The 20,681-nt window shown below is 28.2% G+C and overlaps 2 protein-coding genes across 2 annotated transcripts; one reads left to right on the top strand and one right to left on the bottom strand.

Annotated features, from left to right (window-relative positions):
* Positions 1–1,156: 1,156 nt before the first annotated feature.
* On the top strand, positions 1,157–5,521 carry BZIP9 (basic leucine zipper 9). The gene is made up of 6 exons (XM_020356757.3): positions 1,157–1,351; positions 3,379–3,505; positions 3,664–3,814; positions 4,134–4,209; positions 4,410–4,535; positions 4,842–5,521. The coding sequence occupies exons 1-6, from the start codon at positions 1,238–1,240 to the stop codon at positions 5,115–5,117; spliced, it is 870 nt and encodes a 289-aa protein (XP_020212346.1). The 5' UTR covers positions 1,157–1,237; the 3' UTR covers positions 5,118–5,521.
* A 1,985-nt stretch (positions 5,522–7,506) lies between these two features.
* Positions 7,507–8,312, bottom strand: LOC109795705 (calmodulin-like protein 2). Its single transcript, XM_020355217.3, has one exon. It carries the CDS (start codon positions 8,216–8,218, stop codon positions 7,637–7,639), a length of 582 nt encoding a protein of 193 aa, XP_020210806.2. The 5' UTR covers positions 8,219–8,312; the 3' UTR covers positions 7,507–7,636.
* Between the last annotated feature and the right edge of the window lie 12,369 nt (positions 8,313–20,681).

Consider the following 20,681-nt stretch of genomic DNA (forward strand, 5'->3'; position numbering starts at 1 on the left):
ATCCAATCAAAGTCAAACCGGCCTCAACAAGAGATCCATGAATTTACGAATACTAACAAATTTGTCATTATTGCTCAACAAAACACAATTAATTATACTACTTTCTTTGTCTATTACTATTATTATAAAAAAATATTTTCCTGTTAGAAGAATTAATGTAATTCGAAACTTATTTAAGAATTTAAATTGAACATCAATAAATATACACACAATTAAAAAAATAATTGATGTTTTATAATTCTTTAAAACGACAAACATTTCAAAACAAACTACATTATATACTAATATAAAACAGAGAGAGGAGTGATGATTCACTAGCCAACAACATCGATCAAGAGCATGCTATTATTCTATACAAACGTCATCTACATAGTTCAATTAGAATTTTCAATATAGGACGGGTGAATCCTATTCCTATAATCCTACCCCCTTTATTCCCTTTTTTTTTTATAATCTATTTGGAATTTTTCTAATATTACTTATTAATATTATCATATTGCAAGAGAAAACCATAATAATGTTAACAATGACCCAAACCAAAACCGAAATACTTTACACACACGAAAGGAGAAATGTAGCGAGGTGTAATTTTGACTATGCCACGTGTCAGTTTATTAGTGCCCCGTGGTTTAGATAAACGGTAGAGATTGGAAGTGTAATTCCACGTGACGGATTATGTCACTTTCGTGATTTCAACAAGGAAGAAAACTTTCTGGTACGTTTTAGTGTCAAGTGCCGCCCATTTTTTTATTTTTTATATTTTTTTATTAGCTTAATATTTTTTTAGGGTAAGTATATTTTTAATTCTTGTAATTTAAAATTTTTATTTTAATTTTTATATTTAAATTTTGTTAAAAAATTTATCAAACATTATTATATAAAATCTACCTATTAATATTTTTATTAATAAAAATATTATATTAAATTTAATTAATATTTTATAATTTTTTTAATTAATTTTTTTAAAATATATTATTAATGACTTAAAAAATTAAAATAAATTTTTAAAAAATTAGAAGATTAAAAATAGCAAATTTAAATTGTGGACAAAAATAAAATTTATCTAATATATTTAAGCTTTTTTGATTTTTTGAAAAATGTGGTAAGCGAGCGAGCGCACGTTGATGCGCATTGTGTTGTCCTATTTATAGCCGTGGAGCTGCTACTCTCTTTCCCTTTTCCCTCCCTATTTTCTCTCTCCTCTCAATCTCTCACTCCGTCGATTCTCTCCGGCCACATGGCCACCGCCGACTCCGATCTGGATTACGACTTCCCCTCTCTCGATTACGACCTTCGCTTTCTCAGCCTCGCCGGAACCGACGTCTTCTCCGCCTTCCAAAGCCTCTTACCGGTTAGTCTTCTCTTTCTCTAACACTCTCTCGCCACGTCATCCTGCACGTGCCGAACTCAACGCTTCCTATTTCAGGATTAATTTTAATGAAATTCATAAATTAATATTGAATGAATTAATAGCGTCGAGTTTCTGGTGTTGGAGCGATCATAATTTTGCTTCGGAATTAGGTTTTATAGTGTGTTGAGGAAGGTGGATTAAGAAGATCTGGAACGTTAGATTGTGAAGGTGAAAAAACCGAATAGAAAGGTGGCACTTGTGACGTGGACCGCTTCATTATTGGGTTCTTTCTGTTGAGAACTCGTGTGAACGGGGAACTTTGGGATATTGCCATATTGCGCTTTTTTTCTTTTTTTCTTTTTTTTCGACTTTCGAGTGGGTTCCATCAACCTAAGCCCATACCCCATAGTTTTTAATCATTTTATTATTATTATTATTATTATTATTATTATTATTATTATTAATTCCTTCAACAAGTCACAAGAAGAAAGGAAGTGGTATGTTTTTGGGTTCGAGAAAGGAAGTGGTATGTTGTAACCTAGAGTTATACCTCTATGTAACTTTCAACTATGTTAATAATTGATCTAATCTATGATTACTTTTACAAATTTATAATACTGGATCAATAAAACTTTGCTCCTTATTATTTTCAGTAATACTACTATTGTTTTATACATAAAATTAATTAGTATATACAACTTGTTGTAAAAATAATATTATTCTATATATATATATATATATAAGTAGTTTTACTTCACTCGGCCCACAGATTAAAGAGGGGAAAAACTGCGTGGAAAAGCTTTCTACAAAATGAAGAAGCGAAAACCAATACGAAACTATTGTTATTAATATTATGGAATAATCCAAATACGAGTAGTTTTCATGATTTTAAAATTAATTTATGCAAAGTTTATTGAACATATTTTCGTTGTATGTAATATTGATACGATGCTATCAAATTATTCTAATGGTTGACAGGTTGAGACTAGTTACTATTGGGCTATATTTGCGAATGAGTCCTAAATATTTCATCATCACTAAATTCGTGAGAAACAAATACTCCTACACGAACAACATCATGAGGCATTAGCAATAATATTAATATGAATCAACCACTCTATCTTGGGTTGGTGGAAGGGAAGGAAAAAGAGTCGGTATACCTAATAAATGACTTGTGTCAACTGTCCGTAGACCCAGTTTATTTTCTTTCCTTTATTTTTTATACATAAAATCTCAAGTGTTTTTACTTTCACGTTATATAAAAATAATAATAATACGTATTTAAGTATAAAAAAAAAGTTTTACTCTTATAGCTATTAAAACGTTATTAAATTATTTGATGAGTCTAAAATGTAAACATAATCATAATCATAATCGTTAAATAAGTTACAAATGCAAAAATATATTACTACATAAAAAAAATTTATAGTAACAATGTATCAAAATTAATTTAAAAAGGGGGCAAGGAATTGGGTTGACACAATAACCTCATCGACCTAATTCAACTCGATTGTTTTTCCAGGTTTGTTTGAGTTAAACTCAACCAAATTAAGTAGTAACTAGTAAGTTAGAAAAGTTAACATGATAACTCGATTCCATTAGAAAAATTATCCTTATTTCGATGACAAAATATGCTTTTAATTTGGTTTAGATTATATTTGAAGGTTAGAAAAAAAAATAATGGTTGCATTGCATCTTTAATTACTGTTATCGTGCTTATTATAAAGACTTTTTTATAGAACTGTAAAAAATAAAAATGAGAATGTATTTATAAAGCTTTCATATTATTGTCTCTATCTAAGTGGACCCGTTTTTAAGTTTGTGGGTTGTTGGAATGATGGGTTGTTGCTTCCCTGAATAGCTTATCTTTTGTACATTTGCCCCAATTTCTGTTTTGCATGTGAAGAAAAGGGGGAAAAAAAAGTCTGGCCAGACAAAGTGAAAAAATAAAAGGAAAAAAGTTGATTATGGTGACTAAAATGATGTACAAAATTCCATCCAGCTTAACCAGTGGTTCGTAATTGCAGGATGCGATGACTTCATTTTCAACTTGTGAACTAGCAGACCCTCTTTGTTCCCAAAACCTCACTCCCAAGCATTCCACCATCACAGCTACCATTGATACTCAGTCATCGATTTGTGGCACTGCTAACGGTATGGCCACTACGTATATTATATATAGCCATTATTTCTTCAATGTCGAGTGCCATTCATCATAGCACATTTTGTTTGCATTGTAGCAAATAAGTATATAGCTCACAAAAATATAGTTTTCCTATGCAATTTAATGGATTGAATTGCAAATTGGCCAGTTGGCAGCCCCGTATCAGCTAATAAACCAGAGGGCAGAGAGAATCATACTAAAGGAGCAACAAGTGGTCCCTCTGAGCCGTCTGACGAGGATGATGAAGCAGGTATTTGTGAACAGAGCACAAATCCACTTGAAGTGAAGCGCCTTAAAAGGTATGTCTAAGTAAAGCACTGCAAATATCATAAAAACTTACCCTTTGATTGGATAAACTTATATGTAATTAGTTATGAAAAAAAATAAAAAAATGAATCCAACTTTTTTCATCACCTAAAATCGCACTTAACTTTTATACAAGTTCTTTCATCTAGCTTCTCTGATATTTGAAGAGTATAATTAAGTTGATTTTATCTTATAAATGAAGTACAATTCATTTGTCCTTTTTATTTTATTTCACTTACGAAAAAAATTACCGAAACAGGGTTTAGATGATTATCAACCTCCCTGAGATTTTAAATTACATTATGGTTTTAGGATGGATTCTAACCGCGAGTCTGCCAGAAGGTCAAGAAGAAGAAAACAAGCGCATTTGGCTGACCTTGAGTTGCAGGTAACTGGTTGTTGGGAGCACAATGAGTGTATATGATAAGTGTATAAAATAGTGATATTAGAATTCTTAGATGCATCAGAATAGTTGTTGATCAAGATAATGGAACGTTTCTAGCTCTCTGAATTGAATTTAAGTATCAATTTCAATGTTTGATAAGATGCACAAGAAATTTTGTTTTTATTTGAATTTTGCTTTTTCAGGTTGAAAAACTGAAAGTGGAAAATGCAACCCTATACAAGCAGTTCACTGATGCTAGTCAACAATTTCGTGAGGCTGATACGAATAACCGGGTGCTCAAATCAGATGTAGAAGCTTTGAGAGCCAAGGTATTAGATTCTATTAGCAATACTATTCTGGCAACATTTTACATTCATGCAGGTTGCCATGTTGGAGAAATTTAAATTTGTTTTATTTAGATTTGAAAATGGACTAGCGGTAACAGAAGAATAATAAAGGAAGCTCGTATAGTTTTAATTAATTTAGGTTTATGGAAAATATCTCAATAGAATTTCAACTGTCACTAGTGCTCCGAATAATTAAGAAACACTTTGTTTAGATAAAGGATTAAGATAAGCTAATGGGTCTAGGTTGATTAAAACGTTGGTGACTGAACAAATTTTATCCACTCATAGGTGAAGTTAGCTGAGGATATGGTGACTCGGAGCTCTTTTACCACCTTAAACACTCAACTTCTTCAGACACAGTGTCAATTGAGCACACCCCAGCAACTGAACACAACTAATCTGCGGCGCATGGCTCACGTTTCTCCAAGCATCACCGTTCATGGAAATGATGGTTCATACAATGGTGTCACAGTTGGTGGACAGAATTCAGGTATTGGAAACTTGGACATGGCTTACAACGATGTCAACAATGGAGTCGAGCTGTGGGACTATTCGGCCACTTGATTAGACTTTATTTGTAGCTTCCAATTAGATCCAACTTTATATTTTACGTCTTGTCTAATTTGATAAGTAGGCTATGTTATGTCTTCGCTTGATTCTTCTTTAACGATGCCTGTTAAATGGTGTCTTAGTAGTTGTATTAGTTTGTATAAAAAGACTTTATTACCTTATCCATTTCCGATTATAGTTATAATTGTAAAAAGACAAGCATCTTACTTTGCCATGTCATCCAGTGGACAAGAAATTCTATTTGACATGGCTTCTTATTAGGGTCATGCTAATGCTTAGGTAGCATTTGGCTGACAAATTAAAATACGACCAAATATAGTACATGCATTTTGATTTGTGCTTTGGTTGTGTATTTATATTAATAAAGATAAAAATCACGAGTTTATTATAGACATAAATTCATTTTCTTTTTTTCATTTTTATCTAAATTTTTTCTATTTTTTTTTAAATCTATTTATCACTTATTGGTTATTGTATCTATCACTTTTCTCTTCATTATTTTTCTTTTACCTCTCTCATTCTTCCACTTTACCTCATTCAAAATAGTTGAACATTTAGCATTTCAATTTTCAAAAATGATCAACCGCTTATCAATAGCCAAAATTTCTCTAAACTTAATGTGTCAATTTTATTTCATTTTTTGAAAATGGGTCAAATGAAGTTATCAATGCATGCACTCACAGAGAAGTAGAAAATGATTTTTTTAATAAGTTCAAATTATTTTATGCAAAAATTAAAATTAACATTTTTTTAAAAAATAATATAATTTTTTTTTATAAATTAATTTTTGTATAAATTAATTTTAACTTATAAAAAAACATTTCACTTTTTATTTACTTTTCTTACAAATATTTATGATAAAATTGATCAAAACAACGTGGATAATATATAATGATAAAGAAATCACACTTAAAGTAATATTCTCAATTTTTCCCCTAGTATCCAACTTTGTTTGCAGGATGTTATTTTTCTTGGTATCATTTGCTCTCTCTCATATTTAAAATAATTATAATAATAATTTAGAAGTTGTTTGAATACAAATTAGAACTGTACCAACCTGACTTGAGCCGAGCTTAGCCGAGTCCACGAATTAACTTGACCGAGGTGACCTCTTAGACAAGCTGAAATAAAGTTATGAAATGTTGACATGTCACAGGAGATATCATTAAGACACCTTGGCAGGTTGACAACGTTAAGGATAATTCAACCACCTCAGAAAATAACCATATAGCAGTTACACGGTTATTCGGACAACCACCACAGGTAATGATATAACCAATACGTGAAACCAGAAACACCAACTGACTTGATTGTCGGAGTCCTTTTTGCAGGTACATCCGAGACACTCAACCAAGGACACCAAGGAGAAAGAACTCAACCCACCGTACTGATATCATCATACGACCTCGGCTGAATCCAACAAGGAAGACTTATCCGAGTTAGGAATCCGACCTGATTCGTATAAGTACAAGAACTGATTTTGAAAATTTCTCTATTAATAAATAAAAAAATTCTTAAAAATGCACTAAGCTTATATATATATATATATTAAAAAAAAACTTATTTTATTTTGTCTCATTTCCTTAAATTAAATATTCCTTAAAAGACTTCCATTCCGATCCATTAATTCTCTTCATTTTTATTTGTTGATTATTATTATTGCTTTAGATCCAATATACTAATTCATGTGCCAAATACCTGGCAGAAATCGTCAGATTAAGTGCCAATAGAACTCGTCTCACAACTGATCACAACCTATGTTATTATTTGGAGAAGATTCGCATGATGTACTGTATGAATAAAAAATAAATAATATATATATATATATATATATATATATATATATATATTGTGTTTATCTAAATTATAGCAAGTGAGATCTTTTTCTTGTTTCAAAACTTCGTCTATCTAATTTTATTTTGTTTATATATTTTCATTTGTATATACAGAAAGATATGGACCCTACGATTAAGAACTTAAGGGCAATTTACCTACTATTCATCATGTCCATACATTAGGTCGATAATAAAAATTAATCAATTAGTTTATTAGAATACCATTAATTTATTGTTGAATGGATAGTAAACTATTCAACTTTGGTTGACAATACTATCGCAATATCACTCTTACAAATAACAGATGATGCTTAAATTTTATACAAATTTATATGCTTCTAGTTCATTGAATTATGTTACTGCTTAGATTTTTTGCCTCCTTTAATATAACCAGGAAGCAGTGGAACAACTGTTCATGAGCTGAAATTTACAATTTCTTATGCATGGAAAAACAGAATAAACAAAAATGTGTGAACTCTAGAAATGATGAAAAGGCTAGCTAAATGGAATTTGCCTACAAAAGTGCAATAAGAAATGAAGAAAACAGATAATGCAAAATAAAACAATCTTCATACTTGAATTCTTGATTCTTGATAGAATGCTGGAATAAATAAATGAATATACAATTAGCAGCTCAACCATTATTCCTAAGATCAAAGAATTTGTATAACTGGTACCCTACCCCATCATCAATTCAAACTCACCAAAATCAACCTTGCCATCAAAGTTCAAATCAGCAACCTTGACCATGTTCTCAATAGCACTCATGTCCCAACCCTTATCCAATCCCAAGCAATGAAGCACCCTCTTCAACTCCATTGCATCTATGTATCCATCTCCATCCTCATCAAAGATCTTGAAGGCCTCATGCAACAGCTCACTGCGCTTTGACACGTCCTCCAACTCACCAAGCACATCTTCCACAGGCACTTCATCATCATCCATCAAGCCACCCTCACCACCTAGCTCAAACCCTGATGAAGTCTTATCCTCATTTTCACCCTCACAACCACACATCAAACCAAGCTTCTCCACCACTTGCCTAGCATTCTCCTTCTTGATTCTCCCATTGGTTTCCATGCCAAAAACTGTGACAAGGGCACTTACCATCTTGTCATCAATTTTCACCATATTCTCTGGCTTGCATGTAGGGTGGTGATTGTGATGATCAAGGTGAGACACTGAGCTTATTGGAAGGGAGACTTTTAATGCTTGTAAAAAGTCTACCAGGAATCTGGAGCATGCTTCTGCTATACCCATTTGAGTCAATAATATGTTATGACTTAATTTGTGAATATTACTGAGCAAATCAAAGCATTGGTACAGAGCTTAAACTCGTGTCACACCTCTTTTATAGTTAGATCCTTCATATTACACCCTTGTTTCAATTCTAAATCACTCAAGTGCCATTGTATATGGTGCAAATCACCAATTATATAGTAATAATAATTGAATACAACTAATTGCCATTATAGAGTTTCGGGACAGCTGGCATGCAAATTGAATGCCACAAGGGAATAATATATACTACGTATTAATTATGTACTACATATGAGATGTATAACTATAATGTATTCTAAGTTCACTGTACCCATGAGCATGGCAAGTTTATTGAGCACTGTTACGGTAACAAATATAAATAAAGGTGTTGACACTGTGTGTGTCCTGGTTCTCAACACTCCACAGTGAAATGTCTTCTCTCATCAAGACCAAATAACAAGATGCAATGTTGGTTTAAAAATTCAAAATTTTAATTTCAAATTTCGAAAATATTGTTTGTAGATAAAATGATATCATTTTTCTTTAAAATATTGTTTAGAATTAAATAAAACCCCCACAGTGAGATATCCCACTCATTTGAAGTTTTTATTTTCTCTTTTATTAAGATTAGAATATTAGATTAATAAATAAAAATTATTATATGAAAAGATCAATTTACATCGGTCTAAATGAGAGAGATGGATATATGATGAAAAGAAAATTTTACCAAATTTCACCAAAAAAAAAATTGTAAGGATGGTTCTACAAAGTTTCAATTATAAAACTTGTAAAAAAAAATTATCAAGTTTCTTCAAAAACTTGTAATATATAATGAGATGATAAACATTCTATCAATGAGTCAAATTATACTAAATAAATTTTGTATCATCTATTTAAAACAACTACTTATCCATCACTCAAGTGGAACAACTCATACCAAATTGATTATAACTAGGTGATATAATTAACGGTATGTTATACTAAAACCGTGTAGATTTTGCCAAAAAGATACCTAAACATGTTTTATTTCCATGCGTAGAAATTTATGCAAATTTCTCAACCCCGAATCAAGCATTTTATGATATTATTTCGTGCTCCAGATGCTTGTTCGTGATAGGAAAGCTTGTTGAAGCTACACTTAGCGTAAAGGTATCAAGTTAGTGACCTTTATTTTCTACCCAAAAATGTCATTCACTCTCCTATATATATATATATAAATACCATTTACTTCGCATTCACTTTAAATTACGTATATTAATAATATATTTTTTTAATTTATTAACTAATTTCCTTTACACTGATTAGCATTTACCAATTTTTAATACACCCATAATTGAAACACTGGCAGAGTAGAGAAGATTGCAGACATTAATATCCACTTGCTTGGTTAAGTCTCCGTCCCATTAGGCAGTACCTTCCTTGAAGACACTAATCTAATCTATTGCAATTCTCCATGCTATACTTTATAATATTATGCTCTAGATCGAATCAAGCTTCTTGAAAAAGATACTTTGCCACAACCATTTTTTAAAACATGTTTGGGCAGAAACCGCGTTTTGTTGCTGTACCAACAAATTTTTAAATTTATTTTTCAAAGATTTGTTGCACTTCCTCTTGCATGAATTGTATGTTCACAAAAAAAAAAAAAAAAAAAAAAAAAAAAAAAAAAAAAGTGTGTGTGTTGTCCATATCACATTCACGTGGACTATTTTTAATTTGTTTTCCTTTGTGATGGAGTTAAAATTCCAATGCATGTCAGATGAAGGATTCGAGATTCAATTCCCAAAGGCAATAGGCATAACTAGTATTGTACCATAGATACAAAGTGTGACAAGTGATATGTGTTTGTAATCTAACGTTCTTTCTGACTGATTAAAAAAAAATGGAACCAATATATCTATTATATATACATGTAATGTAGTTCTGGCTTGGCCCAAACTCAATAGTCAATTGGGCTTGCCTGTTTTTAATTAGGCTCATGATATATTCATTTTCTTTGTTTAGAAGTATATATCATGAGCCTTGAATTAACTTGATTTCACTCATGTAATTTGATTTGAACTTATGCTTTTGCGGAAACGGGATGGGCCCAGTATGATTAGACATTTCGATCCAGCCAACAAACCCATTTGACAAACTCACAAATTTAATAATCTTATTTTTTTAAAACATTAACACAAAAATCAATTGTTACATATAAATTTATACGATTTTTTTTTTAAATGTTATAACTGAACAAAAAAAACATGTCTCAAAATATCTTTTCATCTATCACGCTTAAATATAAAAGTTTTTTATTAACCATCGAAATAATCTATATTACTATTAATCCAGACAGATATTAAGAAATTTTAAATATAAACAAAATTACTTGTACTTTATATGAAAGTAACATGATTTGTTTTGTCACGTACTTTTAATTATAAAACCGGGTTCCAGTACAGATACATTTTCAAAAATAATAATAAATTTATATTGTAAATTTACATAATTATTTACATTATAACTTTAAGAAATTGACATTATTTTAATTTAGTGTGTTTTTGTAATTTAAAGAAAGATACCACCACAAATAAAAATCTCAATATAATATATATTTTAGTAGTTTTTTATTTATAAATTCCCAAAACAACTAAATAACAGGCCCGTGTATACTATAAAGGCTGGAAGTAAATAAAAAAATTAAAATGTTTTAGAAACAATAAATAAAAAACATAAAAAGCAAATAAATTATATCAACATCCCACACCTGTGTCAATCTCCCTTGACAATTTTATTAATAGTATTCATTAATATTGTGTTTGAATGAGGAATTTAAATGGAGTAATTTATTTATTTAAAGAATTTCAAATTCTTTGAGGTGAAATACCTTGTTTGAATGAAGAATTTATAAGGAATTTGAAATTCAAGCATTTGTGAAATTCCTTAAAATAGTAAAATTTCAAATTCTCCCAAAAAAGTAATTATTTGAAATTCTTCATATTTTTTCTTCTTCTTATTTCACTTATATATTTTATCTTATCTCTTCATGTTTTTAATTATTAAATATTCAAAAATATTTTTAAGATTATTAAATATTATATAATATTAATTTTTTAAAATTATTAAATATTTAAAAATTTGTTATATTTATTTTTTATAAAATTTAATTTAAAAATTCTCAACATATAAATATATTTTTAAAATCAATTTTACCATGGTGGGATCAAATTATCATATCCAACCTAATAATTTAAAATTTGATAAATTTGAATTGACTTATCCAAACAAAATATTTTAATAATGATAGAAATTGAAATCAAAGTAATTCAAATACCAAGAATTTAAAATTCTTTGAATTTGTAAAATTCTTCATCCAAACACACCATAAAACTCCTTCTAAGCTTTCATACATACCTGACAACTTTGTTATCTTAAACACAAATTTAAATTTACAAAATTCACCGATATATATATATATATATATATATATATATATATATATATATATATATATATATATATATCACTACTAGAAAAGTGTCTTTTTCCTGTGAATTTTATTGCAAAAAAAATATTTGCAGAAATTTTTTGCAAATTTTCCTGAAAAAAATATTCGCATAAACTTTTTGAAATTTTTCCTGCAAAAAAATAATTGCAGAAATTTTTTGCGAATTTTCCTGCAAAAAAATATTCGCAGAAATTTTTTGCAAAAAATAATTTACAGATATTTCTTACAAATTTTGCTACAATTTTAATGATCATAGAAAAAAAATTTCATGGTAAAAATTTGAAGAAAATATTGCAAGAATTTTATTTTGTTTCTTGCAAATTTTCTTGCAAAAATAAATTCGCAAGTAATGTTTACTAAATGGTAGAAAAATTTTACAGGTATCTTTTCCTGCGGATTTTCCTGCAAATTAAAATTTGCAGGAAAAATTAAAAAAAAAATATTTAAATTTATAAGTTTAATATTTTAAAAACACTTTAAGTCCCACATCGCTTGAAAATAAAACAATTAAAGAGTATATAAGTTGGGGCAACACTTACCTTACAAGTTGTTTTGTATGGTTGAGTGTTAGGCTTATTATCTATAATCTTAGAATTTAAATGATTATATATTACATGTTGGAGGCATGGAAATAAATGTTTCGGATGAATTCATTGTGAGCATTTGAAAGTTGAAGAATTATTGATAGAATTTATAGTAATTTTTTTAATATTTTTGTAAAAAATATTCATGCAGAATTTCTTGCGAAAAAATTCGCAGGAAACTTTTCTGCGAATTTTTTTTGCAATAAATTTCGCAGAAAATTTCCTGCGAATTTTAAAATTTGCAAAAATATATTATCCACGAAGGTATTACCTGTAGATAAAATTTCGTAAAAAAATTTGTAGGAACAACGTTTCTTGCGAATTTTTTATAAAAATTCGCAGGAAAAGTCGCATGTAATAAAAAAAATTATAGTAGTATATATATAAGTATTTTTTAATTAGTTTATTAGCACGTCTATAAATTTCATTTTAGGTTAAATTACTCTTCTATTTCTTTTTTATTTAATCAGTTTAATTTAGTCCATTCATAACATATTTGATTTAGTCTTTTAATTTTTAAAAATAACGTAGTATTATTATTTTTTTATCTAATTTAGACTAACAATGTTATTTTCTTATACACACGACGATAATTATTTTTTTTATTGTGCAGCGTGTATAAAAGATTAACAATTCTTTGTCAAAATTGGACAAAAATATAACATTAAATCATTATTAAAAATTAAATGATAGTGTATACTAGAATTTTTGTGAAATAATTTTTTATTTTATTAAATTATTTATTGTTGCGAATTATTGTTTCATTATTGAGAAATTTTAGAAATTTATAAACTTTTAGGAGTTTTCAGTTATTTAGAAGTTGCTTTGAATATAGATTAAGCTAGCTAATCTAACGAGGGTATATAAGGTATTTTTTAAGAAGTGAACCTCATAAATTTATATATTTAAAAAGTTTAGAAATGAGTTAGAAAGAGAATTATAGAGTCAAGATTCTCCTTTCTTCTTATTAGCCTTCCAGTGAGTGTAAAGAACCTTTCCCTGGTCATAGTTAAGTAGTTAGGTGGAGATTCGAAGCTTCTTAAACTAAGAATCAAGTAGTTGTGATTTCGTGCGAGGTTAGTTCGAAATGGTTTTCGTCTTCCTTCTCCTATTTTCTCTTTGATACAAAAGGTAAAAGAAGGTAGAACTTAACTTCTTGGTGATTTATGATGTTGTATATTACTTGAGTTTTTCTAAAATTTGTGGTTGTATTGATGTAGGGATGAAATTTGAGAGTTTAGTTTTTGGGTCCTTGAGAATGTTGAAGAGAAATTGTTGGATTTTGTTGTGTAACGATTGCATGTTGATTTTGTTGTTATATTTGACATGCTTGGAGTGCCTATGTGTATTATTATGGATTGCATGTGTGAGATTTTCTAAGTTTCAGGTGGTTTGGACCAAAAACGTGAATTTACCAAGTGTAGAATACAACATTGCGTTGGGCGCAAAGGCTCTCTATCTCTCTAACACAAGGTGCAAGATTGGTAGCATCGAGTGTGAGTTAGATGAAAGCTTTCTGACTTTGTCATGTTGGTCGTGGGTTGAATGACATCAGACGTGGATGTCCTTAAAACACTCTAATTTGGTGACATAGGGCTCTATTTGAGTGACGTTAGGCGTAATCAAGATAGAAGTTTTCTGCCTATGCTAGTGCTGTGATGTTAGACATTAGTCAAGCAAAGGTTCTCTGCTTGAAATGGGTTAAGCATAGGTTTTGTTGTGCCATACATGATTGACACACGAATTCTCTACCTTAATCACGTCGAACGCAAGTAGTTTGGCTCTAGGCATGGGTGCCAAAGGTTTTTTGCCTCAATGTCACCAAGCACGGGAAAAATGATGTCAGGCATGGGATGCTGAAGGATAAACTTGTTGTTTCATTAACCAAGTGTTGAACATTATTTATAGATTGAATTGCTCACATAACATAAGTTGATGCATGATGTTAATTCTTTATACATTGATCTATGATGAGATATATTGATGTTTAAACTGTTGAAAGCTGTAAGTTGTTGAATGATGGAATGTAACAAGAGTTGCATGTTGTGTAGTATTAAGTAGATATGTTGAGAATACTTAAGGCATGATGTTGAGTTGTGTTGATTGACTTAGGAATAGAGGATATGTGTTATTTTAATAGTTGAATATCCCATTAATGTTGAGTCTCCTATAGGATCTTAGTTAATGTCATATGGGGGTCAGGTCAAGTCATACATGTATAAAGTGATCAATATAAAATAATATAAGAGCCAAGTCAAATTATACTGATTATAAAGCAACCAATGTAGATCTATACAGGAGCAAGTTTGAGCCGTACATATACAAAGTGACCAAATTGAGTAAGGTACTAGGTTAGAGGCCATAATTTCTAATTAAGTATTAGAAGGGGATTAGTATTTGGAGGGTAGTTGATGAACTAATCCCATAGGAGGCTTAGTTACGCATGCTAAGGTCATAATAGGTTCACACTCAAATTGTTTTATCCTGACAAAAATATTAGATTTTCCTAGTTTAAGTAGCAAAATTTGAGAAACTTTATTGCGTTATGGATTAGTATCCAAATTTGTTGTTGATTTACCAAGCCCAAAAAATATCACATTGTTAAGTTGGTTCAGTAGAGTCAAACTACTTAATTTGCTCACCAATGTTATAAGAGATTTCTTAATTGAATACGTGACAATGCATATAGTTGTTGTGGTGTGCACTCAATGATTTATATGTTGTGTTGCTATAGTTGTTGAACGATTTGCATTGCGGATTATTGTGTTGTGTTGAATAATTATGGTATTCATATGCTAAGTTAATAAGTTGTGTAATTGTGTCGTAAGTCGAGCTTGTTACCATGTTGTTGAGTTGTAAACTTCTGGTTGAATGTTGAATCGATGGAGTTGTAGTATAGCTAGTTTAATTCTTTTATACTCGTCAATTGTTTTTGAATGCTAATTTATCCTTATATGTTTTCTTATGGTTAAACTGCAATAATTATATTTAATATGAAAACAAGACAAGGATAGGTTGGAGGAAGTGTTCATCTTGTGGGTCATGCCGAAGGATGACATTGTTGATTTTTTAGTTACCTTGGTGTAACATTTCTTTTGTAATTGTTGTTTAATCAACAACCTAGGTTTACGCTTTCAATGCTAGATTATTGTGTCTATATATGCTTGCATAATTATAGTTGTAATCCCATTAAGAGTTTATTTTATTATTTCAATTGTTGATGAAATATATATATATATATATATATATATATATATATATATATATATATATATCCAAGTACCGCTTGCATGTTAACCTTAAGTAGTCAAATTTATATTTTCTATTGTCACTTGTTGAATTGTAAAATGTAAGAACCTGTCGAATCGTTTCAGACAATACTAAAAATTGAATCTTTTAATGACAAAGGAGACAAATTAAACAAATCAAATAAAAATAAAAATTAAATAGTTTTTTTCCGTAAAAATTATAACAAAGATAACATAGTTTGAAGTTATAATTTTATACATACTACTTTAACTTCTTTTACTAAACTAGCTTAAATGTTAGACTTGAGTAATTTAATTATTAATTTTACCTCTACTTTTTGTTAAATGCAAAACACATCTAACACAACTCATGTTATCTTTTATTTAATGGTTGTTAATCATAATTTTTTTAACTATTTTTCGTAAATATCAACTAATAATAAAAATATACGAGTAATATAATTGTCTTAATGAATGAGTTATTAAGAGTTGTGAGTAAAAGAGAAAAGGTAGACAGAAAAAACTCCTAACCCTGAAAGAGGTATAAATGTAACCTGTCTGCCATCTCCAAAAATAATATGTGGACCAACCGTTTGCCGTTGGCATTTAAATACTAAACTACTCCACATACCTTCAAATTAATTTTAACTACCTTAACAAACTATTTTATACATTGTCATACTCTTGTTTTTTTTATCTATTTTATGTTCTTTTAGAATAATTAAAATGTATTTTAATCAGTTGATCTTTTATATTGGGAATATATCAAAATTAAAGTCTTTATTGATTCGATTTAATTGATGTAGTAAATAGAGTCGTTGTTATATAAACTTGTGATCTCATTGTTGTGGAATAAATAAGAAGCTGCCATCCGTAGAGTCAGTTTTAACCCTTTTAACTTTTTACCTTTCGTTCTATTTCTTTTGGCATAATCTTACAAACATGATAAGACACGTACCCCACCCTTCCTGCTGCAAAATGCCAATAAAATAAAATAAAATAAAAAAATCCGTTGAACAAATAAATTATAAATTACAAAATATATGAGCAACGTGAATCGACCTCAGCTTTTGTCATGCCAAGCACTACTTCTTCTTTCTCTTCATCTTTATATATATATTGAAGTGTATCGTCCCAATATGTCATTGTTCCCAATACCAAGTTATCAAGCTCTTTAACTTTAAATCTTGAAGAAGAACCAAAAATGTATTTAAAAGATAAATTCTATTTAAGATGGTTAATTAAATAGTGATGTTGTTTATGTAACATAAAAATGGTTATTTAAACTTGTACTATTGATCAAATACGAAAAATCACACTACCTGTTTAGTCAACTGAATTAGGTTCTATTATTTAATAATTTTATCATTCAGACTAATAACATAGTTAAAATAGGATCACAGAATATTTTACACCCACAAATATCTACGAATAAAATTTACCATAAACAATAACAATACTGTACATGAGTAGTTCAAACATGGATAATGAATATCAACTATTCTTTATTTTTTCCCCTTTTTTTATTTATTATTTGCTTATAACACGACCAAATATTGTGATATTAAAATAATATTTAATTAGTGCATGTTGTGCAATTACATATTAAAGAATGATAATATGTGTTAAATTTGGTGAATTAATCCGTCTAATTGATAATATGTGTTAAATTTGATGAATTAATCCGTCTAATCCGACCGATTCAATTTGTTAACTTAATGAATTAATTTGTTAATCTATTTTTTTATTTTATTTTATACTATTAAAATGTGAATTTGTAGTAAATTTATGTTAGATTAATGTTTTTATAACTTAATTCTATTTCTAGATAACTATTATCATTTAATATAAAATAGAATTATGTTGTTTTAATTACATATTTTTTACTAATACATTTTCATTTATAGTACTTTTTTAATAAAAATATAATATTTTAATCCTTTGCATGAAAAATTATAATTATTCTTATTAATTCTATAAATAATAATGAAATTATAAGTTGAACTAATAATATTTATTAAAATATTTTAATTAATTTTTTCTTTTAAAAATGAATGAACTAAAGGTGGATCAACTTGATAATCCACAATTTTTAACTCAAACTCACAAAAGTGAATTAACCTACCTACTAATAAGTGGTGCATATTACATTTGTTAATTCATTTTATTTGACAAATCCACTCATCTTATGCTATTTTAAATGGATTGATCCACTTTTTCTTCCTTATTAATATTTTGTTTTCACCTTTGAGATGTTGCTATCACATCTATATATATAAAAAAAGAGTAATTAAGAGATAAAAAGTCCTATTTACTCATGGTATATATTATTTTATTGTTTATTATCTTAAAACATGAAATCTATAACCCATTAACCTTCAAAGTATTAACTTTATATAAATTTCATTTTTTATACTATAAAATTAATTTCTTTAAATTTATATTTTTAAAGTATATTTTTCTTAGAACATCACATATTATGCCTAATATATTATATTTTAAAATTTACATTTAATTTATAAAATCAGGTATAAACATTTTATTATTTTGTATTAAATTCTTTGATATATGATTTTTAATATTTCACGTAATTATACACATATTTTTATACTTTTTAAATTATTTCATATTGAATTTTTACTAAGTTAAGACTTACGTTTGAGATCATATAGACAATCCTTAATCTCATTGTAAATCTTGAAAGAGGTTGATAATTTTTTTAAAACCTAATAGGAGAATTGTCTTATTTTAATCTCAATTTATAGCTAAAAAAATATATCTTTTACCATTTTTTAAAAAATAAAATAAATTTCCAACTTCCACAGCAGAAGATTAATTTCCCCTGTCACGTTTGGTACCGTATTTTTCCGTGGAAGGACACTGTCAATCTATTTTATATTTTGAGGTTATCAGATTTTGTGGCTCGAATCGTCATCGTCATCGTCACGTTAACATGCTATTCATCATATTCATGGGATAAACAAGAAGAAGGTGACATCCCTAAAATTCCCCTTTTCACTCCAACCCCCACAACACACGTATCATCACACTCACCATGTCTTCCGTTAATTAAATCAACAACAAATAACGTTAATTGACTTCCATAGTAAATTAAAATTAGCAAGAACATTTTCCCAACAACCTCGTCATCGTTTTAACAAAAATTATTTTGGTACAACGAAAACACGAAGAAAGAAAAGTGCGATAGCGCATAATGGAAATAATATCACAAAATTAATATATATTTTTCTAAACTTTCTTCTCTTTCCCTTTTAGCATAGCATTTTCTATTCCACTTGAATAGTCAACTACTTTTGGTGGTCTTGTCGATCAATTCCAAACCTTTCTTGGCGGCACCCATGTGTCCTCATCACCTACCCCATAACGCAACTACTCAACCACATTTCTCATTTATGTTCATACTTCTAGTTATACCCATAATTAAGTACATAATTCAAACATATATTTGGAGACACTAACAATAAAGAATGCACTATTGTAGATTTTCCCCCCTTCATTATACTTCTTGTATCATTGTTTTATCTATGCGAAGTTTTGATGCCCTAGTTTTAATTGTTAATATTTAATTCTCATGATTTTTAATTATCAAACTTGTTTTTTTTTTATATTCAATTTTGTCTTAACATTAAAATGATACAAGTTAGAACAATACTTCATTAAGAATTTCTTTAGCTAAAGTTAAAGTTTTAACTTTTGTTATCAATAGTAAAATTTACAATAATAACAATAATGTTGGTATCTATAACAATATTACATATTGCCTTAATTTTTACAATTAGGTTGATTTGTTTGAATAATCTATGTTGAATTAATTTATTCCATAAATTATGATTATGAATTTCAATTTTATTAGAAAACAACACAAAAAATAAATAAAAGTTTTGATACTATTTTATACTATTACCCTATTAGTACATATTCCTTTATTTTATTTTTTTCTTTAATTTTTAATCCACATAAATCAATCTCGTATCACACTTTTTTTTAATTTTATTTTCATTAATTAATATACAAATTTCGAGATAAAAAAATAAATTTAATAATTGAAAATTTATGAAAATTAATTGAACACTTAAAATAACATAGATTAAAATCATGCTTGGAATATGGAATGAGATTTAAAAGTATAAATAAATTAATATTGTATTTTATGTACAACATTAGTTTTTTTTTATTATCATTTTTAATGATATTTTTTTCTCACGTATAACATAAAATAATTAAGTAGACTTTAAAGTATTTACATATCAAAAAAGTAAAAGTACGAAAATATGGAATAAAATACATATTATTTTAAGTTCGAATTTTATTGTAATTGCTATAATTTTTGTTGACAAAAGTTTAAACTTTTAGAAATAAATCGTCGTTTGTGTAGAATTGAATAAATTAAAAAACGTAATTTTTCTAAATAAGATTTTAAATTAGAGTATCGTACACGGAAAAAAAACTTATTCGAAAAAACACTACATTAAAAATAATTAATTTTATCGCAATCGACTTAAATTAATAATCAACAAAATTAATAAATAATCTGTACTATTAATATAATCAAAAAGTCTAAACAGTTTTTAAAATTATTAGTTACTAGTAATTGATTTTTGTAATTGAATAAGTTAATCGATTGCGAACAAAACTGTCTTCCATCAATATTATTATTATCGGTGAATCATTGGATTTTGTTGCCCCTCGTTTGCCACATGTTCACATCCCATCGCATTAAAATAAACATTACATCAGTTTGGTACGTGGAATCGACCAACGCCCGCCTCGTGTCTCCTTTTTTTCATTATTTATTTTTCATAATTTTTCGGTCCAAAACTTCTAAATTTCTTAATTCAACAGATAGAAAAAATGACAGTTTAATTTTCATGTATAATTAATAAATATATTAAAAAAAATTATGTAATTAAATAATTAAGAAAGAGAACACTTAGAAGTTAGTCACGTTTTTTCTTTAATTCACGTGAACAATTTTTCAATGATAAAATTGTAATAAACATTTTCAATGATTATAACTCATTTTATTGTAATATGTTAAAATAAAAAATTAAGAATAAGGCTTGGAGAAGTGATTTAAAAAGAATATTCTAATTTATTGAATGAATATGTGTTGAATATGG

This window comes from Cajanus cajan, chromosome 6 (assembly GCF_000230855.2).
Source record: "Cajanus cajan strain Asha chromosome 6, NIPB_CcT2T_4, whole genome shotgun sequence".
NCBI lineage: Eukaryota > Viridiplantae > Streptophyta > Magnoliopsida > Fabales > Fabaceae > Cajanus > Cajanus cajan.